Source organism: Papio anubis, chromosome 2 (genome assembly GCF_008728515.1).
Source record: "Papio anubis isolate 15944 chromosome 2, Panubis1.0, whole genome shotgun sequence".
Classification (NCBI taxonomy): Eukaryota; Metazoa; Chordata; class Mammalia; order Primates; family Cercopithecidae; genus Papio; species Papio anubis.
The window spans coordinates 150,309,784-150,337,609 of record NC_044977.1 but is presented as its reverse complement, the minus strand read 5'-3'; the positions used below and the strand labels follow the sequence as shown (position 1 = coordinate 150,337,609).

The following is a 27,826-nucleotide window of genomic DNA, read 5'->3' as shown; positions in this document are numbered from 1 at the left end:
ATTCTTCAGGCTGAAAGGAAATAATACCAGATGGAAACTTAGATCTACAAGAAGGAATAAAGAGCACTGGAAATGGTAAATATGTGGGTAAATGTAGGAATGCCTGTTTTGTTGTTGTTGTTTTTTCTCCATTTCTTTAAAAAGCAACTGTTTGATGCAAAATGTGTAACATTTAATTATAGGGTTTATAACATATCTGGATATGAAATATATGACAGTAACAGCACAAAGGAAGGGGGTGGAGTAAATTATTCCAAGGGTCTTATATTTTATGTGAAGTGATGCAAGAATAATTTTAAGTAGATTGTGATGAGTTAAGGCTGTATATTATAATATCTAGAACAAAAATTTAGGAAAAAACGATATAACTAATCCATCCCCTCTCCTCCTCCCAAACAATAAATAAATTAAAATGTGAGGAAAGGAAGAACAGAGGAGCAATCAAATGAGGTGAGACAGAAAACGAATAGCAAAGTGATAGCTTAAACCCAGCCATATCAATAATTACAGTAAAAGTAAATGAACTACATTACATTGAAAATCACAGACTGTCAGACTATATATTTTAAAAAGCAAGATCCAATAATATACTCCTACAACATATCCACATTAAATATATTATAAAAGCACAGATAGGTTGAAAGTAATTCGGTGGAGAAAGACGAGTAAACAGGAAGCAGTAATCCCAGACCAAGTAGATGTCAAAATGACTTTTACCAAATACGTTTGGGCACATTTTATAATGACAGAAGGAGCACATAATCCTAAACGTGTACATACCTAATGACAACTTCATTTTAGTTGGAGAAAAAAACAGAATTGAAATAGGACATCTACAATTCTAGTTGAATTTTTTTTTTCTTTTCTTTTCTTTTCTTTTTGAGACAGGGTCTTGCTGTGTCTCCCAAGCTGGAGTGCACAGACGTAACTCACTGCAGCCTCGACCTCCTGAGCTCAAGAGATCCTCCTGCCTCTGCCTCCTGTGTACCTGGGACCACAGGTGGACGCCACCACATCTGGCTAATTTTCTTGATTTTTCATAGCTGCAAGGTCTCACTTTGTTGCCCAGGCTGGTCTCAAACTCCTGGACCCAAGTGATCCTCCTGCCTTGGCCTAGAATTACAGGTATGAGCCACCACACCTGGCCTGTACTCAGATATTTTAATAGTCTTCTCTCAGCAATTGTTAGAGCAGCTGGCACAAGAACCAGTTTTCTTACAGAAGTTTGGAATAATACTATCAGTCACCTTGATCTAATTTACACATTTATGGAACACTAAGCCAAACAGGTGCAGAATACATATTCTTTTGAAATGTGCATTGGACCATTCAGTAAAATAGGCCACCACATGCTGGGCCTGGAGTCTCAGTAAATATCAAAAGATTGACTTTTTACAAAGTATGTTCTCTGATCACAACAGAATTAATGACAATATGATATCTAGAAGAGCCCCAAATATTTGGAAATTAAATAAAATACTTCTAAGCAATCTATAGATTGAAGAATTCACAAGGAAACTCAAAAATATTTTTAACTTAAATGATAGAATGCAACATATATATCGAAGTTTGTGGGATACAGCTAAAACAGTACATAAAGGGAAAATGATTGTTATAAATATTTGTATTAGCAACTAAGGAAAATCTTTTGAGTCTTTATAGGTTAGGCAAAGATTTCTTACATATATAACTAAATGTGTGGTCTATAAAAGAAAATAATAAATTGGATCTCATCAAAATTCAAAAACATTTCAAAAGAGGATCATTAAGAAAATGAAAAACTAAGCAACAGACTGGAAGAAAATATGTTCAAAACCCTTACCTGATATACTTGTATCCAGAATTTTCAAAAACCCAATTTAAAAAGAGGACAATATATATGAACAAATATTTTATCAAAGAGATTATACAAATGGATAATAAGCATATGAAAAGATGCTCAACATCATTGGAAAATGCAAATTAAAACCACAATGAGATACCATTTCACACCAACTAGAGTGAGTGTCTGTAATAAATAAGACAGACAATACTAAATGTTGTCGAGAATGTGGAGAAAGAGAAACCCTCATACATTTCCAACGGGAGGTAAAATAGGGGCTTTGACGAGCAATTGGGCAAGTTCTCAGAAAGTTAAACGTAAAACTACTATGCATGTAACCTAGCAATTCCACTGTTGGTTACCTACCCCAAAAGAAATGAAAACATACGCCCACACAAAGAATTGGAGTGAATGTTCAGAGCAGCATTATTCACAATAGCCGAAAACTAGAAGCAACCTAAATGTCTGTCAGCTGGTGAATGGGTAAAGAAAATATGATATATATACAATAGAACACTATTAGCAATACAGGCTGGGTGTGGTGGCTTACATCTGAAATCCCAGCACTTTGGGAGGCCAAGGTAGGAGGATGACTTGAGCTCAGGGGTTTGAGACCAGCCTGGGCAACATGGTGAAACCCTGTCTCTACAAAAAAATAATAATAATATTAAAGAATACTACTAGCAGTAAAAAAGATTGAACTACTGACACATGCTGCATGATGGATGAACTTCAAAAAATTATACTAAGTGAAAGAACTCAGACCCAATAAATTACATACTATATGATTCCATTTATACGAAGTATCCAGAAAAGACAAAGGTATAGGAATAGAAAGTAGGTTAGTGGCTGCTTGGGACAGGTTGGGAACCAGTCCCAAGTAGCAGATTGGAGTATAAACAGGCATGAGGGATTTTATTGGTGGAATGACGCTGTTCTAAAATTGATTTATGGTCATGGTTACACCACTCAGTAGAGTAACAAATGGACCTTCATTTGTACACTTAAACTGGATGAATTGACATGTCAAATAGGCTCACCTTAATAAAGCTTTTATTTTTTAAAAAAGGATAAAATCAATTATATATTTTCAACTTAAACTAGAAAATGAGACGATAAACCTAAAGTTAATTGAAGAATGGCAAAAATAAAGATGAGAGTACAATCAGTGAAATAGGAAACAAACTAATAGTGAAGCATAACAAAGCCAAAAGCTTTAATAAAATTGAAAAATGCCTAGAAAGACTGATAAAAGAAAAAAAAAATCAAACACAAAATTACCATAGTTAGGAATGAGAGAGACTACTACAAATTCTAATGACATTAAAAGACTAACCAGAAACTAATATGAACAACTTTATATCAATAAATTTGACAATTCAGATAAATGGACAAATTTCTTGGAAAACAATTTACTAAAACAGATGCAAGAAAAAAGAATATCTTTAAAACCCTGTATCTCTCCTTCTGATGAAATTTGTCCTAAAAAGGAATGCCAGGCTTAAATAGCTTTACTGGTAAAGTCGGCCAAACACTTAAGGAAGAAATAACGTCAACCTTACCCACAAAGTCTTTTAGAAAACAGGGAAAGAATACTTGCCAAGTCATCTTTTGAAGCCTGCATAACTCTGGTACTAAAACTAAAGATTTTACAAGAAAAAATATATATAATGAATTAAATCCAGCAATATGTGAAAAGGACACTCCATAATGAAGTGGGGTTTGTCCCAAGTATGTAAAGTTGGCTTAATATCTGAGAACTAATCAACATAATTTATCATATTAACAGACTAAATGTATTTGACAAAATTCAACACCTGTTTGTGATTAAAGAAAATAAAAACTCAGTGAATGAAGTCTAAAAGATAATCTCCTTAATCTGATCAAAAGTATATGTAAGAAATCTGCAGTTAACAAATCGAGGATTATCCCTTTTAATAAATTCTGTTCAATACTGTACTGAAGATTTTAGCCGATGCAGTAAGACAAGAAATAAAAGGCATATAGTGTTATATTGAAAATCCTGAAGAATCCTCAAAACAGCTACTTAAACTCCTAACTGAATTTAATTTATCTAGGTCTTGGATAAAAGATAAATATGTACAAATCAATTATATTTCTGCAAGTTGCAAACTGTTAGAAAACAAAATTTAAAAAATCATACCCTTTACAGTAGTCCCCAAGAAAACGAACACTAAAATACTTAGGAATAAATTTAACCAAAGAAGGCTGGGCGCGGTGGTTCACGCCTGTAATCCCAGCACTTTGGGAGGCCAAGGTAGGCAGATCACTTTAGGTCAGGAGTTCAAGACCAGCCTGGCCAACATGCTGAAACCTCGTCTTTACTAAAAAATGCCAAAAAATTAGCTGGGCGTGGTGGTGTATGCCTGTAATCCCAGTTACTTAGGAGGCTGAGACAGGAGAATCACTTGAACCCAGGTGGCGGAGGTTGCAGTAAGCCGAGATCGCGCCACTGCACTCCAGCCTCGGCGACAGAGCGAGACTCTGTCTCAATAAATAAATTAATTAAAATAAAATAAAGTTAACCAAAGAAGTACAACACCTCTACACTGAAACTACAAAACATTCCAGAGATAAGGTAAAGAAGGTCTAAATAAAAAGAGACATGTCAGGTTTGTGGATTGAAGATGGAGTTTTTTTTGGTTTTTGGATTTTTTTTTGGTTTATAAAATGTGATTTATGTTACTCTGCTATTACATAGGGCATAAGATTTTCACAAGGCTTTTTGGGACTACAGTCAATGATTAGCAACACACAGTAGTGTTCCAACTCTAAGAATCACTAGACAAATGGGACACCCTCTCACGTGCACAAATCTGCATGGAAACATAGTAAAGTTTTAGACTTGTGTACTTTAATTTATTTCCCCTTTCTAGTGTGTTAAGAAATGACATGCACTTTAATTTGCCAAAAGCAATGCTGTATTCTGGCAGCAATATGCTACTTCTGTTACATAGTAAAGTGAATACCAGAACTACAAAGTCAGTAAATTTTTATTGGGAAGGGAGGTTGTCAACTTAAACAGCAGCAAATAAAGAGTGAATAAGGAAACTTGCTGTTGCCACAGATACACGTGACCTCCTTATGTGATAAAGGAGGCATTTCAATTTGTGAACCATAGCCAGAGATGGCAAGTATGTTTCCATTCAGTCTAATACTTCTGGATTCCTACTAAAAAGGAATATATTAAGAGCATGGAAATGATGCTTATTGAAAGGAAACTCTCGAAGAGTAAGGGAGGGAATGTAGAAATTAAGAAGTTATGTGGAACACTTTAAATTGTAATTAACTACATTTTCATATCTTCTCAGTATTACAAAACACAGTCACTTGCAGAACTGGTTCAGATTACTTAAATACCAGATACATTTTTAGTCCTCTATGTAAGTGTTTAGAAGTTACTTACGTTTATATGAAATGAAGCTATTAATGCTTTTCTGCAGCAGTAACTGCACACCAGGAAGGCCAAGACAAACACAAATCAAGGCATGAAGTTTTCCGAAAGCTGCAGTGTGAAAAGACTATAAACGATTGATTCCAAACACATAAATCGGTTTCTTTGCTATAGGAAATCCAAGTGAAATAAGGAATGGAGATGTGTAAAAAGGTTTCTTGAAGGAAAGAAGGATGACACCTTGTATGGATTTAGTTTTCAGCCCTTTCTACCGCCTCACATTGTTCTCCTGCACTGTCTGATGTCCAAAGTGTTAGGTTGTCTCTAAGCAATTGCATGATGAGGGTGGTGTCTTTATGAGTCTTCATTCAGTGTATCAACTTCAGCAATGGCCTCATCAAAAGCCGTTTTAGCCAGCGTGTAGGCAAGCTCTGGGTTATTAAGAATCTCATAGTAAAATACAGAAAAGTTAAGAGCAAGCCCCAGGTGGATTGGGTGTGTGGGTTGCATCTCTTTCTTGCTTATATCAAATGCCTCTCGGTAAGCTCCTTGGGAATTAGCTATCATTTGTTTTCGATCATCACCACATGCAACCACAGCAAAGTACTGGAAGTAATCACCCTTCGTCTTCAGATACAAAACCTTACTCTCTGGATTAGTTGCATTGGCTATTAAATATTTATCCAACAATTCCAGGATGGTGGTGCAGATGGATCTCGGCTCGGACTCTACTTTCTCCCAGTAGTCCTTAATCAGCTGCAACTTCTTGTCGGAGGTGTCAGTCTTCTGCTCAGTGCTCGAGATGACCCTCCAGGTGGACCTGCAGCCCCCAACTACATTCTTGTAGGCCACGGAGAGCAGGTTGCAATCCTTGTTGGACAGCTTGGCGACCTACTCAGTCACGGCCTTCATGCAGATGGCCATGTCATCGTAGCGCTCAGCCTACTTGGCCAGCTTGGCCTTCTGATCAGCTCCCTCCTCTTGGCGGATGCAGGGCGGAGGGCAAGGAGAGCAAGGACAAGCGCCAACCTGGAGCAGGAGGGGTCCTTCAGAGCTTCACATCTCTGTGGCAACAACTAGAGTCCCACCACTTTGATCTGCTTTTTAGATTGAGTATTTTTTAAGAAGCCACATCTCCCTGAATTCATCTCGATTTTAACACAATCTCACTCCAAATCCCAGCCAGTTTTTAAAATAAAAATGGACAAGTTGATTCTAGAATTTATGTGGATGGAAAAACAAAAGTCTTAACCATAACCAAAGCAATGATGAAAAGGTAAAGCAAAGTTGAGAGCTAAAGACTTACTGTAAAAGCTGCAGTAATCAAGATTGTAGGTTTAGGATAAGAGAAAGAGATCAATGAACAGAGCAGAAAGAAACACATACATATATATATATATATGGCCAACTCCGTTTTAACAAAGCTGTCAAGGCAATTCAGTAGGGAAAGAAAAGGCTTTTTAACATGTGGAGGAACGACCCTGATAAACATGGAGGGGAAATGAACTTTACCCCACCTCACACAACACAAAATTTAATTCAAGATGATGGGGCTGGGCACAGTGGCTCACACCTGTAACCCTAGCACTTTGAGAGGCCGAGGCAGACAGATTACCTGAGCTCAAGAGTTCAAGACCAGTCTGGGCAATGTGCTGAAACCTTGTCTGTATTAAAAATACAAAAATTAGCTGTGCGTGGTGGCCCATGGCTGTAATCCCAGCTACTTAGGAGGCTAAGGTCCAAGAATCACTTGAACTCTTGAACTTGAGAGGCAGAAGTTGCTGTGAGCCAAGATCATACCATTGCACTCCAGCCTGGGCAACAGAGACTGTCTCCATTGTCTCCAAAAAAAAAAGATGATGGAATTATAGACCTCAACGAAAATGTGGAAAAATATCTTCAAAACCATGATATGCTAGGATTTCTTGAAGAGAACATTAAAAGCACTGAACATTTTTCTTAAATAAATTGGACTTCATTGAAAAGAAAGGTGTATTTTCTCCATTCTTCATTGTCATTCCTTTTTCTTTTCTTTTTTTAATATGATGACCATAAGATTTATTACTTGGTGGTTGAAATTTTTCAAGAGCTTGTTGGGGTTTGTTGAATTTTTTGAACCATGAGATAATGTTTTTCACCGAATGTAGGACTTTTTTGACTTATTTCTTCAAACTTTCCCCCCTTTTTCTTCTAGGACTCCTCCAATTTATGCTGATAAATTGATCTCACTGAGACCCAGTTCATTTTTCTTTTATTCTCTTCGGTCTCCAAATTAGATCATTTTTACTTCAGTTCACTGATTTAGCTCATGTGAATTTTTCATTTCTTCTATTGTACTTTTCAGCTCCAGAATTTCCATTTAGTTCTCTTTGTACTTTAGATTTTTCTGTTGAGAGCCTATATATGTTCAGCTGTTATTAGTTTATTTTTATTGAATTATTTCAGCATATTTAGAGTAACTACTTTGAAGTCTTAGGCTGCTAAATTCAGTATCTGGACCCATTCAGAATCAGTTTCAGTTGGCTGCTTTCTTTCCCAAGTTATGTGTCACACTTTCCTGTTTTTTTTATATGTCTTATTTTCTTATTAAAAACTAGACATTTTTAAGATCAACAGTCCCCAACCTTTTTGTCACCGGGGACTGGTTTCATGGAAGACCATTTTTCCACAGACTGGTGGGGGGTCATGGTTTTGGGATTAAACTGTTTTACCTCAGATCATCAGGCATGAGATTCTTAAAAGGAGTGCACAACCTAGATCTGTTGCATGCTCATTTCACAATAGGGTTTGCACTCTTGTGATCTCATACCACCCTTTTCTGACAGGAGGCGAAACTCAGGTGGTAATGCTTGCTTGCCCACCCACTGCTCCTCCTGCTGGGTGGCCCATTTCCTAACAGGCCACTGACCAGTACCAATCTATGGTCCAGAGTTTGGGGACCCCTGTTGTATAGTACATTGTAGTGTGTCTACATTTCATTGTTCTGAATGCCTGCCTAGACTAAAACTGCAAAGTCTCTCTCTTACTTACACCTGAACATCTCTATTCAGATGTTTCCCTCTAACCCTAGCTAGCTCCCTGGGGGCCTCACCTGAACTTAATTATTTAGTGGTCAACAAATGAATTGAGCAGGTAGCTGAAATACCTCAAAGACTTCCCACTCTCTGTCACCTGAGCTGTGTGTGAATTAGAGAATACATTGAAAGTCACAGCAAATTGATGTCTCCCTAGGCTTTCAGTTTTTGCCAGACTCTGAGATATTCCACATACATGCCTACTTTAACAGTCAGACAGGGATCTGGCAAGTTTATTATCAGGCTTTTGTAGCCCTCTTGCTTCCAGATTTCATCCTTAAACGGAATCTGTAACCTCCAGCCAGTAAAACCTTACATTTTCACTGCCTAACTTGGGGATAATGGAAACACCTCCAGATAGGAAGACCAGTTCTTACCCTATGCAGTTTTTCATGAGTAAACTTATCACCGTTGGTTGTTTTCCAGTGCCCTGAAGTTGTTTTTAATAATTTGCCCAGTTTTATACACCCATCTTTCTTAACACTATTAAAAATACCGTCATGATAACATTATTTTAGCTGTGTCCCTTGGGGCCAATATGTAGTTGGATATTCATTTTTATTGTGGTGGTAATGGTATTTTTTAAAATTTAGGCCGGGCACAGTGGTTCAGGCCCGTAATCCCAGTACTTTAGGAGGCCAAGGAGGGTGGATCACCTGAGGTCAGGAATTCGAGACCAGCCTGGCGAACATGGTGAAACCCCATCTCTACTGAAAATACAAAAATTAGCCAAGCGTGGTGGCAGGTGCCTGTAATCCCAGCTACTCAGGAGGCTGAGGCAGGAGAATCATTTGATCCCAGGAGGTGGAGATTGCAGTGAGCTGAGATCGTGCCATTGCACTCCAGCCTGGGTGACAAGAGCAAAACTCTGTCTCAAAAAATAAAAATAAAAAATAAAATTTAGATATAATTCACATACCATAAAATTCACCCTTTTAAGGTATACAGTTGATTGGTTTTCAGGATATTCATAGTGTTGTGCAATTGCCACTAATTCCAAAGCATTTTCACCACCCAAAAAGAAACCCTATACCCATTAACAGTCACTCCCCATTCCTCCCTTCTCCCAGCCTCTGACAACCACTGTTATACTTTCTGTCTCTATAGGTGTGCCCATTCTAGACATTTCATATACATGGAATCGTATAGTATGTAGCCTTTTGTGACTAACATATTTCATGCAGTGTAATGTTTTGGAGGTTCATTCATGTTGTAGCATGAATCAGTACTTTATTTTCGTGACTGAATCATATTCTGTTTTACAGATAATACCACATTTTGTTTATTCATTCACCAGTTGATGGACATTTAGGTTGTTTTTGGTTTTTGACTATTATGAACAATGCAGTTGTGAACATATATTTACAAGTTTTTGTGTGGATGTGTCTTCAGCTCTCATATATACGTAGGAGTGGAATCAGTGAGTTAATAGGGTATTTCTGTTTAATTAGGAGGTAATGACAACTTTAAAACCTGATTTCAGCCATTTAGTAGGAAATTTAATGCACTCACATTTATTGTGATTACCATGATTACTACTTTGTTTTGTGTTTTCTATTTACTAGGCTTTTCTGTTTCTTGGGTTTATTTTTCCCTTCCTTTTTATTGGAATAGTTGAGCATGTATGCATGTTTGCACTCTGTCTGTCTCTATCTAGTGAGGAAACTTGACTATCCTATTTTTACTTTTTAAATTGTTAACAAATTTAAACTTAAATGTTTATATTAATGTCTACAGTTGATGCAAGTCTCCAAGCTGGGAAAGAACATTATCATGCTTTCAATTATTCTTTTCCCAGCATCTCCCTAAAGAAGTCATCTGGAATTTTAATACTTGTTTCTCTTGTTTCTTTTACCTTTTTACATTATGTTTTAATGATTTTGCATTCTTGCCTATCAATTTTCCTGATTTCTTTGGCCCAACACTATTTTTTGTATAACACATCTGTCTTTTTCCTGGATTCATGATTCATTATTATTTTGTGGAGTACTTAAGGAATTCTTTCAGATAGTCCTTTATGGCTGATAAGTTTTCTGAGTCCTTACATATCCAAAAATGTCTTTTATCCTTACTCTTGAATGACAAAATACTCCATTGTTTACTAGCTTCCATTGCTGCTGATGAGGATTTTGATGTCACTCTGATTCTCAGTCTTTTGATTCTTCTATCTAAAAACTCTTAGGATTCTCTGTAGCCTTCAAGCTCTAATGTTTTTCTGCCTAGTATTTAGGTAGTTGTCTTTTTTCTTCCATCCTGCTTAGTACTTGGTGGATAACTTTCTATTTGAAGATCTCTGACTTTACCTTGGGGACATTTCTATATGTAATTTTCTCCTGAATACTCTTATTTGTCAGATATTAAAACTTCTAAATCCATCCATGATGGTACTTAACTCTTCTGTTTTTGCTTCTTTGTCTTCTTGTACTGTATTTTTGGAAAGTCCTCAGTAAAATCTTTCGTTCTCACTAACTCACATTGCAGTTCACCCCAGTTAACACTGTTAACTATGAAATTAACCCTTATGATATCATGACAGTATATGTGCCTGAGAGCAATGCCCTTTCTCTACATATGCTGTGTTATAATTTGTCCAGAAATGAATAAATATAGCAGTTTTCAGGGTATGTGCATTCTTTGTATATTTAACAAATCTAAAGATAGAAACTCCTGGCCGGGCACAGTGACTCACGCCTGTAATCCCAGCACTTTGGGAGGCTGAGGCAGGCGGATCACGAGGTCAAGAGATCAAGACCACAGTGAAACCCCGTCTCTACTAAAAAATACAAAAAATTAGCTGGACATGGTGGCAGGCGCCTGTAGTCCCAGCTACTCGGGAGGCTGAGGCAGGAGAATGGTGTGAACCCAGTAGGCGGAGCTTGCAGTGAGCCAAGATTGCACCACTGCACTCCAGCCTGGGCAATAGAGTGAGACTCCGTCTCAAAAAAAAGAAACTCCTTGCAAAATTTTAAAATTCTCTGACTGTAATGCCCCCTGTAGATTAGTACCCAAAGACATGGGTCTCTTCCCCTCAGTTTCTTAAACTCCTGATTTCCTCAGATGTTATCCTCCTTTGTTGCATGTATGTCTCTTCTTCAGAGTGATGATTTTCCTTAACTGTTTGGTGATTTTTTTTTTTTTTTTTTTTTTTGGTGTTTTACTCTTTGTGTTTTGCAATCCATTTACCTACTTGAGTGTTGAGTAGCTTACTGCCAATGATTATGAGGGAGGGACAGGACAAGCTGCTGAGGGGCAGGAGTGCTGTTGCTTGTCTTCTGGTGTGGGTATTCTCTCCTTCCCTTCTGAGAGTTGGCAGCTACCTGTGACATTGCACTGCTCTGCAGCCCAGTGTGCATCCTTGCTGCTTTAGCCTGTGAATATATGCCTCTGTTGACTGCTGCTTAGCACAAACCTGGGAATGGGGAGGGCCTGATTGACCCAGCTGATCCAGATGCAACTCACTGATTAATCATCCTGATGTATGTCTGAGTGCCCCCAACCTTCAGCTGTCTATGTCCACTGGCTCTGCCTTGAAACTCTTCTATGCTCCCCTCCTATTTACGAATCTGTAAAACGCATCACCAAGCTTCAGGCCTAAGCTTCCTTCGGTGCTTACCTCCCTTCCATTTCAACTCCCCACTCCTATAAGAAAGCATAATCTAAAATTGATTCTGAGAGTTCTTTGTCAGTCTTCTTATTATCATGCATTTGATTTATATTTGTTGCTATCATCTCTGTTTCTCGGAAGGTTTTCCCTAACCCAATGTAAAGTAACTTCTCACTTTCAAGCTCAGTTCATTGGCAGCATTCTTTAATATTTATGGCTTTGAACTTAGAGTTCAAATATATTTGGGCATTATATGGTCTATTGATAGCTATATCATAAGTGGTTAGAGCAGTGCCTGATATACAGTAGACATTCAATATATGATAGTTGAATTAAGTGACTTTATCTTTTTTAAAAACATTATCACATTTGTTTAAATTACGTAAATTTTAGATTTTATACCAGAAACCAGGTTTATCAAATATTCTATCTTAACATCTCTGTTCAAGACAAAAAAAGAGAAACACACCTTTATTAACCAAATAGTTTTCTTTGCCCAAAACTGTATAATTAATTGGTTAAATAATACAAAATACAAAGTTTCTTAACCTCCAGCACTTCAGTCTATATGGCATTCAAGCAAAGCTTGGGGGTGAAATAAAAGCAAAGCTTTGATTTTTCTGAGAACAATATTACAAAGTGACCAGAAGTTAGAATTATGTTTGCTTATAGTTTCTATGACTATGTGAGATATAATTTATTCTCAGGTAAATCGTTAAGTTGAAATTCATCATATTCTTATGCCATATTATTATGGAGCTCCTTTAGCAAACTCAAATTTCCTTAATGGAATTTCCAAAGTCTTAGGTTAAGGACTCACTCTACCAGATAAGATTTTTACTTTTTATCCCTGCATCTCTTAAATTTTATAGCTTTTGATCAGGTGGCTGATCAACCCATAAGGGATAATAATGAACAGTTTTTCAGTTTAGAAATACTGTTTTGAGAGTTAATTCCTTAATTCAATTTAGGTTAGAAAAATATAGAAATGCACATAGGTAGTCATAGTCACTGCTTACATAGTAACTTCTCCATGAAAGAAAAATCCCTGTCTTGGCGAGTTTTGAGTTGGCCTCTTTTGCTGAGTCTGTTATTTTTTCAGTCCCCATATATAAAATTTTGTAACATTCTTACTTTCTCCATGGAGATCAAATTTAGTCCCAGATTTTTCCTTGAAAATGTTTAAATATTTTATGGCAAAGAAAAGCAGTAGTCACTTTAGAAGACAATCAGAATTTATCTGTTCCATGAAACAAATATTTATATGTATGCCATTTGTAAGTCTTCTTGTAGGTTATTTATACTTCTACCATCAAGAAGATGAGCTTAAACCCTACAGAATTAACCTCACATCTTTATAATTCTGATAGAAATTACTTTAATTTTGTTTTACTTTTTTTATTTAGGCAAAGATGCAATCTACACAATTCCAGTAAAAAACATTCTTGCTGTGGAAAAACTGGAAGAGAGTTCTTTCAACAAGAAAAATGTAAGTTATGTAGATAAATTATTTAAAGCTTTCTGAACTGCATGTATTAAGTATTTGTATTTCAAGGTATTTGGTAATACCTTGTATTTGTATCACCTATTAGATATTTGTATTCAAATTTTCAAGAGGTTGTTTATTGGATTGTTTACCATTAATCATCAATAGTTCATAAATAGCTAGCTCAAACTGTCTCTTAAAATTGTCCTTTATTGTTGATGCCTCATATAGCTTGCCTAGTTTGTTAAGTTAAAGATACTTTTCTCAAGACTCCCCTGTTATGATGTATTTGATAAACCTGGTTTCTGGTATAAAATCCTTGTGCTAATTTAAGCAAATGTGAGTAGAATATCTTTAAAAAGGAATAGAATCCATGAAGTGTCCTCTTATATTGAATCTCACTATATGGAGCTTTCATCTAACATGGTATGGCTGTAATGGAACATATAGGCTCCTAAAAGGAGTAATACGTTTGGTCTGGAAAACAAAAGACCATGTCATTATTGAGATGAATACTGCAATAGAGTAGCTCTGCATGATATTCAGATCTACAATGTAATACGGTCCAAGCTATCTGTCCAGCTTTGTCTTCTGCATTCAGTGCATACCACTTTTGACTTAACCAGGGATGATTTCCTTGTCCTAAATATTTTCTAAGCTTCTTTTCTTTCATGTACCATTTAACGTTCGCCCAACGATAGCCCCATCAGTCGTCATCATTTGGATATACCATGGCTTCGACTTATTCTTTTTGCTTGCCAGTACCAGCCGACTCAGGTGTGGCGCAGGACTTCAGCGCTTGAAACATAAGCCATTCAAAATATGCTTTGGGTATCTGGCCGGCTTCAAGATTCGCTGGAGTGCTGGCTCTGTTTTGTGCTGTATGTGTTTGGTTTACGAGGGCGCGTGCTAACTTTATCTTAATTGCCTATGAAGATGTTCCAAGTAATACATACGGAGAAACCACTCTATGTCCAGGCAAATAACTGTGTAGAAGCTAATGAATGGATAGACGTACTCTGCAGGGTGAGCCGATGCAATCAAAACAGGCTCAGTTTTTATCATCCCTCAGTGTATCTGAATGGAAATTGGCTCTGCTGTCAGGAGACCAGTGAAAACACTCTCGGCTGCAAGCCATGTACTGCGTAAGTTTCCTTCTGATTATAAAAGCAATGTGCCAAAATTTGATATATCCATGCAATGTTAATATTACTTGTCCATGAAAAAGGAATGACGTACTGATCCATGCTACAACAAGAATGGGACCTTGAAAAATTATGCTAAGTGAAAGAAGTCAAACATAAAGGCCACATATTCTCTGATAACATTGATGTAAAGTGTCTAGAATAGGTAAATTCATAGAGACACAAAGTAGATTAGTGGTTACAAGGGATAGGAGGAAGGGAGGAATGGGGAGATGCAGAGATTATTTTAGGAGTGAAGAAAATGTTCTAAAATTAATAGTGGTTGCACAAGTTAAAAAAAATTTTAAGGCAATGTTTAAATAGAAGCATGAGCTTGACCAAGTTATCAAGAAAGAAGGGTCCTTAGCATTCTCTTTCTAATTGTATGGAACAACCATTGTATTTCTAAGACTTAAGTAATAATGTATTGTTTTGTGATGAAGCATAGGTTGTGGAAATGATTTTACTTTAAAATTTCCCTCCTTCTGTTTAGAGTCACATAACAACCAAACCTCTCCTTGGCCCCACTTTATTTTAACTGTCAAATGAAACAATTTCTGCAAAAGTCTGTGGTTCTGTTTTTAGTCTCAAACCATCAGAAGTCCTTGGCATGTTAACAAAATAAAATTTGTCCAATATATTTATTTTTTATTTTTACCATAGAGGTGTCCCTGCAGACATCCAAATAGATATTGATGAAGACAGAGAAACAGAAAGAATTTATTCCCTTTTTACCCTCAGTTTACTTAAGCTGCAGAAGATGGAAGGTAAATACACAATCTATTTTTATATAACCATAATCTTTCATTACCAATTCCTAAAGTATTGCTTTAGCATTATACAAAAGTTGAAAATACTCATAGATTTACCAAAATGTTATTTATATGAAAGTTGACAAACCCACAGGGGGCATTTTTCATTGACATTCATGAAGTTAAAATACTGTTTTTGCATGAATGTGATGATCCTAATAAATAAAATGTATATATTTTAGTTATCTTGGCTTTGCCAGGGGAAATCCCCTCAGTATAAGACACTTGAAAAATTCTTATTTGAACTACACATTGCATTTATAGAATTTAGTTGTCTGATCAGAGATTTGTTTTCCTGTTCCTTTTAGAGGCTTGTGGAACTATTGCAGTCTATCAAGGACCGCAGAAAGAGCCTGATGATTATTCTAACTTTGTAATCGAGGATTCTGTAACAACCTTTAAGACAATTCAGCAAATAAAAAGCATAATTGAGAAGCTGGATGAACCTCATGAAAAATATAGGAAGAAAAGATCCAGTAGTGCAAAATATGGGAGCAAGTGAGTGATTTTTAAGCTATCGTAAACATATTTTTAAACAGTTGAGATTGCCTCTCCTGCCCCACCCTCACACCTCCTGCTCACCCACATCTCTCAAGACCCGGCTGAGGACCATTCTCTGGTGTAAGTTTCCCCGGCCACTCAAACTCAAAGTGCTCTTTGTGGCTGGGCGCGGTGGCTCAAGCCTGTAATCCCAGCACTTTGGGAGGCTGAGACGGGCGGATCACGAGGTCAGGAGATCGAGACCATCCTGGCTAACACAGTGAAACCCCGTCTCTACTAAAAAATACAAAAAAACTAGCCAGGTGAGGTGGCGGGCACCTGTAGTCCCAGCTACTCAGGAGGCTGAGGCAGGAGAATGGTGTAAACCCGGGAGGCGGAGCTTGCAGTGAGCTGAGATCCAGCCACTGCACTCCAGCCTGGGCGACAGAGTGAGACTCCGTCTCAAAAAAAAAAAAAAAGTGCTCTTTGTGTTGTTCAGTTTAGCCGTCATTTCACTGTGTTGGTGCTATACTTTATCCACTTTTAAATTTCATATATATATGTATATGAAATTACATATGTATATATATTATTTGTATTTATATAAAAAATATATATTTATATATATATTTAGTTTTTGTAGAGACAGGTTCTTGCCCTGTCACACAGGCTGGAGTGCAGTAGTATGATCATAACTCACTGTAACCTCCAGCTCCTAAGTTCAAGCGATCCATCTCAGCATCTTGAGTAGCGAGGACTACAAGTGTGCACCACCGTGCCCAGCTATTTGTTTTATTTTTTTGTGGAGACAGGGTCTTGCTATGTTGCCCAGGCTGGTTTTGAATTTCTGACCTCCAGTGATCCTCCTGCCTTGGCCTCTCAAAGTGCTAGGGTTACAGACATGAGCCAACACTACCAGCCTGTCACCAGTTTTAATGTTATGTTCAATTGTAATTCATTTCTTGAATACTTAGTAGGTCTCTGTTTTGTTTTTGTTTTTACTGATCCTCCTTCTACAGTACGTAATAAGAATTCACAAAACTCACCCCCCCAAAAAAATAAGCTGTAAAAGTGCTACAAGTACTTTATAGTTGATTTTTTGGACCACTTCAGGTGTAGATGAATACTACGATGGGTAACAACAGCAACAACTCTCATTTATTGGAAGGGGCATTGTGCTTAGTACTTTACAGCTTAGATTGCTTTTAGAAGCAAGTTACGAAGTTCCAATTGAGGTGGCTTAAACAATAAAACTATTTACTCTTGCAAATTAAGTAGTTAACTTCTACAGTTGGTTAATTCAGCAGCTCAGCACTGTCATCAAGGAACACCTGCCACTCAGCCAACCTCAACAAGGTGATTCCTCAGGCTTATTCTCTCATGAGCTGCAATAATTCAGAGCCCCACATTTTTATATTATAGCATCCAGAGGCAGAAAAGGCTGTTTTCTCCTTACTAGGAGAAAGGAACCTTCTCTAGAGTTACCCCCGGCCTTCCCTGAAACACATGGCTGCCCAGTGTTAGAGCAGAATCGGGGTCTGTTTACAAAGAAGTGGCTAGGGAGGGGATGGTTCTTGGGCCGCCAAGTAACAGTGTTTGCCACAGTGAACACTCATTGATCCTCAGATCAGCTCAACTTGGTTTTATCCTCATTTTACAGCTAGTGAAATGGAGGCTTGGGGAAGCTAAATGCCTTGCCCAAGGTCACACAGCTGACTAGGGCTCTGAATCCTGGCCCCACCACTTTAAATGTTCTTTGAAAAGTATGTGTATTAATAATTATATTTTTTATTGATGTACAATAAAAATCAATTTGACAGGTATAAATATTTATATTCTTCCTAGATAGCTGCCTCAATTAGGTTATTATAAGCATCCTAATCCTGTCTTTTCTGTACTAATGTAATTGGTTCTCTTCCAACAGCAGTAATCCAGTTTCCTTGGAGCCCTGGGAAGTTTCCATATGAGATCCCAGACATTCTTTCTTAAATTTCTCATACCCATACACACCATACCACTTCCCAGTTTTATTTTTCTCTATTAAAAAATATCATGCCCTACTGTACTAAATATCTTATTAATTTTATTTACCCTATACCAGAGTGTAAGTTCCATGATGGCAAGGTTTTTCTTGGTCTGTTTTGTTTACTACTTTAAGTTCTACACTAGGGTCTAAGATTTAATAGGTGGTCAGTAAGTACTTGTTGAATTAATGAAACAAGATTTGGCATGAGAGATTATCCAGGGAAAATTCTAAATACTTAATGGATTATATATTTGTCACCCTTTAAATTTTTGTATTTCTTAAATTTTGAAAAATGACTTTTTTTATTTTCTAGGGAAAATCCAATTGTTGGGAAAGCATCTTAGAGTTTAGCAGATTGGTTCAGAAGAACTGGAAAATATTATTTTTCTTGGAGCTTTTCAATTCATCATATATTTTGTTCATAGTATTTAAGAATGAACATTCGCTTCAATGTCATCTGCCTCCACATTGTATTTAATATTTAATAATTGAAATTAATTGTTTGGGAATCCTGGTATTGATGTATTACTAGAGAATTTAAAGCCCAGGATTCCCTTCATACCTGTGTGACCAAATCTATATTTCTGCAACTTCTTTTTAATTGAAAGAATCTTCCTAGAAAAGCTTTGTAACAAAGGGAGAATTCCTCCGTAGCAAGAAACCATCTCTTCTTATAACACTCTGTTCTGTGGACTTGTTTTGACTACCATTAGTGCCTGCTCTATACTGCCAACATTGTGTTTTACTAGAAAATTCCAATTCATGACAGTTCGGAGCTTTTCATTTAGTTCATGTAGACCCTCCCGCTTTAAAAAAGAAAAAAAAATAAGAAATGATTTCCCTTTGGTCCATCAGTCATTACAGGTTCCATTCAAGACAGTGATAGAAATTTTAGAAAACTGCCAGAGCATCCTTGAAAGTTGCTAGATCCTTTTGCCTAAAGATGTAAACAAAACTCAAGACAGGAGGAATCAGGGAATACGTGCTATTGTGTGCATCTTGTTTACATTTGGAATCAGTGATGGCAAAAGAAATAATGAGACCTCTGAAATTGTTTTCATTGTTTTAAATACCAGGTACTCATTTTCTTGATTTGAAAGTTTAACATGACTTCTAAGGACATCTCTTCTGAAAAAGAAAGTAAACAGGGAATTAAGGTGGGAGGAAAGTCTCTTGACTTCACCTGCTGTTTCATGTTATAATAAGGGCCACCATAAGGATGCCCTCCTCATAGTGTTTGGTTCTGCTCTTACTCGAGAACGGTCACTTGGCGCACTTTAATAATCTGGACTGCTCCAGATTATACTTTAGATACTTCATGGTATCTAATCTTTATGATCAGTTGAATGATCAGTGTTTAAGTCTAAAAATAATGCTTTCCTGAAAATGTTTATATTTCATTACTGTTTCCTTATTGCCTGCTAGCCAAATGGAATTTGGGCAAGCAACTCTTTGAAGACTTTTTTTACCCTAGAAATTTACTTTTGTCCTAAAAACCCTAACTGTAAATAAGCAGTCGAAGCAAGTTGCCACCTTGAATTTGAGGGATACACTTTGCTTCATCAGTATTAAAAACCATGGTACTTTTATTTTGTCTTTTTTAATTCAAAACATTTTCTAAATGTGGTACTTTGAACCTTGGAGTATTTACATGTTTCTGTTCAAAACTGTGACTTATTAATGTAAGTCTGCTAGTAGTACTTTTTTGTTTCCCTGAGCATAAGCTATATTTCAAGATATACTTTGCCAATTTTGTTATTGGTGGGTAATTGTTTTTAAATTATATTGTTACTAGGTAATTATTTTTAAAGACTACTGGCATACCATCAAAGTTGTTCCATAAAAGAATATAACTGAGCAATGTATTTCTCTAAATGACTTGTAAAAATCAATGAGTTACATTTAAGTCTGCATTATGGTAGATTATTACTCCTGGCTCATTTTAAAGACAAGTTTGAAAAAGTCCTTAAATTTTATAAGCTTGTAGATTCCATAAACTACACTGATTTATACATTTGAAAGAATTTAGCCATTTAATAAATTTCTCATTCTCAACTTGCATTTAGATGAAAATTCTTTTTATGAGTCTCTGAAATGTCTACCTGTGAAGAACATGTAAACATTGCCAGGTACCAGTCATTATTCTTTAGTGGCTTTTTAGTCCTCTGCTATTTTTTTAAGGCAAAAGAAATATTCATCTAACATTTCTAATATCAAATCCCCAATTGTGATTGTTTTTAAAGATCATGGCATGATCACAGGGACCAAGGCTGTGTGCATACATGACTCTGGATTTGAAAGGAGGAGAGAGCAGCCATCTAGTTCTTTTCTTCACATGACACTTTTAAACAGCCAGTTTGACTGAAATTAACCAACTTGGCACAGCCTAAAAAGAAGTAATGTGAAATTAAATTATTTTTCTTTGAAAGTCTTTTGAAATAAGAGACCACGTAAGTAGGACCCTAAGATAACCAAGGAATTTGCTTCCAGGGCCCTCATTCCTCTGCCATTACTTACAAATTGTTTAATTTTTACTACCTAATACTCTTTCTCTACCTTTTCCACATTTGAAAACATACAAGGCAGCTCACTTCATCCAAAAACCTAAAAACTCCAGGAAGGAAAGAAAAGATGATATGGGGAAACTTGCCGTAGATGCCGGTTCTGGTTCTTAGTTTAGCCATTTCCATCAGTTGAAATTGTGGTGTGATCTGTGCTTGTTTTGTTGTTTTGTTTTTGTTTAGCTTTGTTTTTTAATATTCATTTAATAAGATGATGGGCAATAGCAAAGATTTTTACTCCCAGGAATATAATTTATCAAATTGAACTATTTTATTTGCCAAAGAAACTTGTTTTTAATATCACGGGTAATGGGTAAGTGTCAAAACTAGGCTTTTTTTAATTAAACAAAAGAAGGTGACGAATGATATGGCTTTTGTTTCTGTTTCTGAAGCCTGATTTCATTTATGCCAGGTTTTGAAAAGCAGATCTTTTTATTAAGTGAAAGCACCTTTAATTTGCTCTAACGGTACATCCTGTAAAGACAGAATTCTGCATAGCGTTTTAGGTGTTTTTACAGTATGGGAAAAATACAAGACTCATTCTAGAGTTAAATTACCAATCTTGGTTGATATTATCTGCTTCCATTTTTATTAATTTGGAAATTAATATGTTGCTAGTAAATATTGGTTTTTACAGTACCCAGTTTGAAAATGTAAGTTATCAAAACTTAATGTAGTTAATTTGTTTAACCATGTTGTATTGTTGAGAATGTATTTTTATTTAAATTTTATTTTCTTATCAAGAGTATTATAAAAATTAACTTTTGTAACTGTCGCTTGGAAATAACTCAAATAAATTACAAGAAGCCTGTCTGTTCTTTGTGAGACTGTATTTTCTTACTGATTTAGTAATTTCTCGTTTAAAATTATTATACCTTTCCTATTAGTAAGGGAACTGTGGAAGTGAGAAGTCTCCAGTAAGAACAATGCAATCTGAAAAGTGTTCAGTTTTCTTAAACTTAACTAGGCTGATTTTTGATGGGTGGGTTCTTTTTTTTTTTTTTTTTGAGACGAAGTCTCGCTCTGTCCCCAGGCTGGAGTGCAGTGGTGCGATCTCGGCTCACTGTGACCTCTGCCTCCCGGGGTTCAAGCGATTCTCCTGCCTCAGCCTCCCAAATAGCTGGGACTTCAGGCATGCACCACCATGCCCAGCTAATTTTTGTATTTTTAGAAGAGATGGGATTTCACCATATTGATCAGGATGGTCTCTCTCTCTTGACCTCGTGATCTGCCCACTTCAGCCTCCCAAAGTGCTGGGATTACAGGCGTGAGCCACCGTGCCTGGCCTCTAATGGGCTGTGTTCTTATTTGTTCATTCATTCAACAGACTTGTTTTGAGGACCCATAGTCTTCAAAACACCTTGCAGGCTCCTGTCATTCCCTAGAGCCATGTACATCTGTCATGGAGGAATATAATTCACTTGTGTCTAGATAAAGTTTAAAGCTGAGTTTTCCAGACTATATTTGACTTTTTAAAGAAGAGTGGAAAGAAGAATTATTTCAGAGCCTCTGGTTACTCAGGCCATGCACTGACCCCTGCAGATTAACCTACCCCATAGCTTGACCTTCAGTGCATCATCCTTCAGGATGTTAGAATTTGCCCGTGTTGTGCCATGTTAGTAAGATACCTGGAGAATATAAAGTGACAGCACCAGAGACCAGGTTAGTGGGTGTAACTTGTGCCCTCCCCGGTTCGTGCCTGAACCCTTTTATGATAGCATCCCTAAAAATCCTTCTGTAAAACAAAGCCCCTGGGCTCCAGAGGAATTTAAGGTTAACAAAGTGGAAAGGATAGGGTTCTGAATCTCTATAAAACATTAGAATTCCTCTCATACTAGCGCATGTATAGAATAGAACTTGTGAAAAGCATCAGATTAGAAGTAAACTAGGCATTTAAGGGAGAGGCCATACTCCTATTTCAAATTGTTTGATTCCAAAATGAGAGACACCCAGGGCCAAACAGTGTCCCTTTATTACACAAGAATAAGAAACAAGACATACTTTGGCACTCCTGGTATACATTTTTCTACTCTACTGGCAAGTACTGAACTCCTCTAGAAACGTTTCAGAGAATAACCTGTCTTGGGTACCGACCATATTCAGAGATCTTTGGTCTTAATTCTTCATACATATCTTCACCTGAGGTTTGCTCTTTTGTGGCCAAAAGGTCATTCTTTGGCTTACCATTTTGCCATTTGACTTCAAAGTTCGGGGACGCCATTTGCCATCATATTTTGAGCTTATGTCTATTTTTTATATTGACAGCAGAGGTGTGACTTGTTTAATTAATGTACTATTAAGATTTCATCACTTTTCTGCCTTATATTTCAAACCCTTTTTGTTTCATACTATTAGGCAAAGCCTTTGTGCTTTTTATTGATTTGCTTTTTGAGATGGAGTTCAGTCTTAGATACATAAATTTTACACATCAAGAAAGAATTCTGAGCCGGGCGCGGTGGCTCAAGCCTGTAATCCCAGCACTTTGGGAGGCCGAGACAGGTGGATCACGAGGTCAGGAGATCGAGACCATCCTGGCTAACACGGTGAAACCCCGTCTCTACTAAAAAAAATACAAAAAACTAGCCGGACGATGTGGCGGGCGCCTGTAGTCCCAGCTACTCGGGAGGCTGAGGCAGGAGAATGGTGTAAACCCGGGAGGCGGAGCTTGCAGTGAGCTGAGATCCAGCCACTGCACTCCAGCCTGGGCGATAGAGCAAGACTCCGTCTCAAAAAAAAAAAAAAAAAAAAAGCTGTTGTCTAGAGCAGATAAGATTGTTTTCCAAACTTAACATTTTTCTCAACTCCACCCAGAACCAAGAAGACCACACTGCCCGCAGAGTTAGAGGAGCAACCATTATTTTAATGGTTCCCAATGCACAATGAGGTAAATGATCCCTAGAGAGACACCTCAGAATCTGCGTCAGAATGTAGTTTTTGTTTGTTTTTGTTTTTTGAGGTGGAGTCTCACTCTGTTGCTCAGGCTGGAGTGCAGTAGTGGGATCTCGGCTCACTGCAACCTCTACCTCCCGGATTCAAGCAATTCTCCTGCCTCAGCCTTCTGAGTAGCTGAGATTACAGGTGCCCACCACCACGCCTGGCTAATTTTTGTATTTTTAGTAGAGACGGGGTTTCACCATGTTGGTCAGCTCGTCTGAAACTCCTGACCCCGGGTGATCTGCCCGCTTCAGCCTCCCAAAGTGCTGGGATTATAGGTGTGAGCCACCATGCCCAGCCAGAATGTAGTTTGAAAGACACTGTCAATATTATTTTACGTTTGGAAATGCAAAATATCACCTATTTTTATAATACAAACTACCAAAAACAAAGGTCAACAAAATCATCACTGAGAGAGAGTCATAGATGAGGCCATAATTCTCACCTGGAGACCTTTGGGGCTTGAGGTTTTGTTGTTAACATGGGACATTTGCTTTTTAAAGCTTGGAAAACAGGAATATAGGCTAAATTAAATTCCGAATCTTGACATAAAGTCTTAGTACTAAACTACCATCAAAATTATGTGTCAGGAGTAAGAATACAGCAAAAATCACTGGTCCCTTAGAGCTTATACTCTGGAAAATGGAATAAAAGTAAAATATGTCAGATAGTGGTGTGGAGCAAAGTAATGTGCAGGAAATTGACAGGGAGTGCTCAATGGGATGAGGGATCAAGGAAGGAGATATCTTTCAACAAAGACCTGAAGAAGGTGAGGAAGGAAGTGATGTGGATATGTCGGGGAAGATCCTCGTAGGAAGAAGAAATAAAATAACACGGTATGCTGAAGAACAGCAAGGGGATTGGTGTGGCTGAAGCAGGATGAGTGAGAGGGAATGGGAGACAGGAGACCTGGGCGATGGAGGGTCAAGTGGCTCAATGATGTGATTCACTTTACCTTTTTTGGATTGCTCTGACTGCTATGTTGAGAAACATCTCAAGGAGGCCATAGGAGGAAGAGGAGACAGGGGAGACCAGTACACTTATCAGGTGAGGGGTGATAGTGATAGTGCCATGGGTGATTGGAGTGGTCAGGTTCTGGTTATGTTTGATGGTAGAGCCAACAGGATTTATTGGCAGGCAGAATGTGGGAGAACGGAGTCTGGGAAGATCCAGTAGCTTAAGCAACTGGAAGAAAAGGGGTCATTCACTGAGCTGGGAAAGACTATAGGAGGAGCAGGATTTTACGTGTTTTATCTATGTCCACGTTAATGATTCCCGGAAGCCAGGTCCACTTAAGTCACTTAGTAGCAGCACATATTTTATCCAGTTGTAAACATTTATCATAACTTCCTCACCAGATTGTAAATGACTCCTACAACCCTTGCACTTAGTTGCGAAAAGGCTCAATAAACATTCCATGAAGGAATATCTTACTGTGGCTAATGGTGGAACAGCAAGGGCTTGGCTGATGACTCAACTAGAAACTGCATTTATGATCTTGGTTAAATAACCTTTTTGGGTTTGTGTGTCTTTACAAGTGTAAGATTTTAAAGATTATATTGTCAAGAAAAAGTATCGGGCCCCTGCTACCCACTATACACCCTGCTAAACCCAGGGGCCCTAAGATGCTGCCCTCAAGCTGCTCAGGGTCAAGCTAGGGACTGGACCAGAGGGACCTGAGGATTTTTCATAAGGTCAATGCCCAGACAACCCCTAGGACCCCTCCCACCCCCCAATTATTTGTGTAGATCATTTGATTCCTCCAGTGGACTCTTTTTGAGAGGATGTTCCCAGCCTTCCCCAAAAACTCCATGACAATGGGCCAATTTAGCAGCATCTTCGACCCTGTAGAATGTATTGTCATGCTTCCCCAAGAAGAGTCCTGGTCATTCCTGAGATTTTTGGCTTAACCAATGAAAGAGCCTGGTGTGGGAAATGAACCCAGCACCCATTCTGCCAAGGCGTATAAACAAAAAGCAGCCTTGACCGGGAGCAGTGGCTCACGCCTGTAATCCCAGCGCTTTGGGAAGCTGAGGCAGGCGGATCACTTGAGGTCAGGAGTTCAAGACCAGTCTGGTCAACATGGTGAAACCCCATCTGTACCAAAAAATACAAAAATTAGCTGGGCATGGTGGTGCGTGCCTGTAATCCCAGCTATTCTGTAGGCTGAGGTGGGAGGACTGCTTGAACCCAGGAGGCAGAGGCTACAGTGAGCCAAGACTTTGCTACTGCACTCTAGCTTGGGTTGGACAGAGTAAGACCTTGTCTCCAAAAAAATTTAAAAAGCAGCCTTATGGCTCAAATAAGGAGCGGAAGGGACTGACAGTTGCATTATGTTGGCACAGAACACATCTTGGATGATAATGGCCCCTTCCAGTGTGCAGCATAGATCTGGACATTCTCTCCTCTGGCTGGCCAGCCACTCGCCTACCCCTCCCACTGTTTACAGGAAACGTGGAAGAAATTAAAACTTGTGGCCAGGAAGAGTGTAACCATCATGTGGAGACTCAATCGGATTTTTGTGTGTGTGGTGGTTTAAAAGAAAACAAAAGAAAACAAAATACTACATTTCAAAAACATTTGCAGCAAAAAATAAAGTAAATCATTAAGCTAATTTTCATAAGTAAATGCTCTGTTTACTTGTATCTTGGAAAGTTGCAAAACATTTTAGTTTATTTAAATGCTTAAGGGAATGTAGAGATTTGCTCAGTTATGAGATAGAAAGCCTTAAATGTAATCACTCAATTTGAAACATTTTATCCACATATTGAGAAATATATGAAAAGTTTTACCAACAGACCACTAAAACATAGTAGGGAAGCAAATCATATCACCTGCACACCCTAAATTCCTGAAGTCTATATAGCAGCCAGTGAAAGTGCCAACATTCAGCTAACCTTTGTTTTTCAGCCACCCTAACAACAGCGGGGGGTGCAGGGAGGGGAATGGGGTTCACATTTCCAGTCATAGTTCAAGAAGTGTTTTCTCAAACCAGGCCCAGGCTTCCTACAATTTCCTGCAATTCCAATACAAGCAACCACACAAGGTGGGGGGTGGGAGGAAGAGCTGGTCCTTTGACCTCCTCTCCACTGGAACCCTTCACTTGTCTTAAGATGAAAAACTGGCCTGGAGGTGGGGAGTGTGGGGCTCCTCAGGCAGCAAGAGCCACTTACAGAGCCTGGGAAGGCCTGGCCTGCACCAGTTTCAGACCCCACAACCCTCCTTCAGGGCTTCCAGGGCCGCTCTTGGGGCCACATAGGTGGGCTTAGAGGATCAGTGCTATCGTGCCCTCTGCTGAACTAGTGCACATAATAAATTCTAAATAAGCGTTATTATTACTACGAGGCCTGAGACAGACACCCAATCTCATAAGAGGTGCCCAAAACACTTAGGTAGACCTCCTTCAGGCCCTTGATGCTCACTCAACCTGTAGGGGGTTTGACTGGGGATCACACTTTGAGAGCCATCGGCTGCTCCATCTCTTCATAAGACTGGCTCTGCCTGTGACAAAGCAACACCTGGACCACCTTAGAACAGTAGTTCTCAACCAGGGATGGTTTTTGCCCCCAGGGGGCATTTGGCAGTATCTCAATTTTTATTTTTATTTTTTAAGTTTCTGAGACAGTCTCGCTCTGTCGTCCAGGCTGGAGTACAGTGCTGCAATCTTGGCTCACTGCAACTTCCGCCTACCAGGTTCCAGTGATTCTTGTGCCTCAGCTTCCCAAGTAGCTGCAACTACAGGCATGCCCCACCATGCCTGGCTAATTTTTGTGTGTGTGTTTTTAGTAGGGGTTGAAGGGGTTCACCATATTGGCCAGGCTGGTCTCGACCTCCTGACCTCATGTGATCCTCTCATCTTGGCCTCCCAAAGTGCTGGGATTACAGGCGTGAGCCACCATGCCCAGCCTCAAAAAATTTTTGTGTTGCTGTTGATATCTAGTGGTTAGAGGCCGGAGATGCTGCTAAGCATCCTACAAGGTACAGAACAGACCCCTGCCACAAAGAAGTGTCAGGTCCAAAATGTCACTAGTGCCTCGTGTATCCAACAGTTAAGAGCACAGGCCTAAGGGACAGACCTGGTGCCACTGGCCAACTGAGCAGCCTTGGCCATGTTCCCTAAGCTCTGCAAACCCTAGTCTCCAAGCATCAAATGGGAATAATGATATCTGACCTCAGAGTTGGTGTGTGGAACATAAACAGAGTCACACAGCTCAGGTCTGTGAGCACACGAGCAGGCGCTCGGTGAGTGCCAGGCTTTATTTTCAGGCAATCCAAAGCTCTCTGCAAGGGGAAAACCACTTTGCTCTGTCTGAGCTACAGAGACCTTGTTTTCATAGATCAGGGCATCGTGACCCCAGGTTCTCCATTTGGCTGTGCCCCTGACTTCTCCTCTCTATTACTTTTCTCAGTGCTAGGGAACTCATGCAA

The 27,826-nt window shown here is 38.4% G+C and overlaps 1 protein-coding gene and 1 pseudogene across 12 annotated transcripts in view; one reads left to right on the top strand and one right to left on the bottom strand.

Annotated features, from left to right (window-relative positions):
• The window catches only part of RASA2 (RAS p21 protein activator 2), a 123,391-nt gene extending 102,114 nt beyond the window's left edge, over window positions 1-21,277 (top strand). For 4 of the 12 annotated variants that reach the window (XM_017955821.3, XM_017955823.3, XM_017955820.3 and 1 more), the window contains 5 exons: window positions 13,322-13,404; window positions 14,338-14,546; window positions 15,249-15,352; window positions 15,706-15,895; window positions 17,802-18,210. In XM_017955821.3, the coding sequence (XP_017811310.1) occupies window positions 13,322-13,404; window positions 14,338-14,546; window positions 15,249-15,352; window positions 15,706-15,895; window positions 17,802-17,844 (629 nt within the window). In that variant the 3' untranslated portion in view covers window positions 17,845-18,210. The other 8 variants (XM_017955824.3, XM_017955822.3, XM_017955826.3 and 5 more) reach the window with 6 other exon arrangements.
• On the bottom strand, window positions 5,304-8,813 carry LOC108583954 (annotated as a pseudogene).
• Window positions 21,278-27,826: the final 6,549 nt, after the last annotated feature.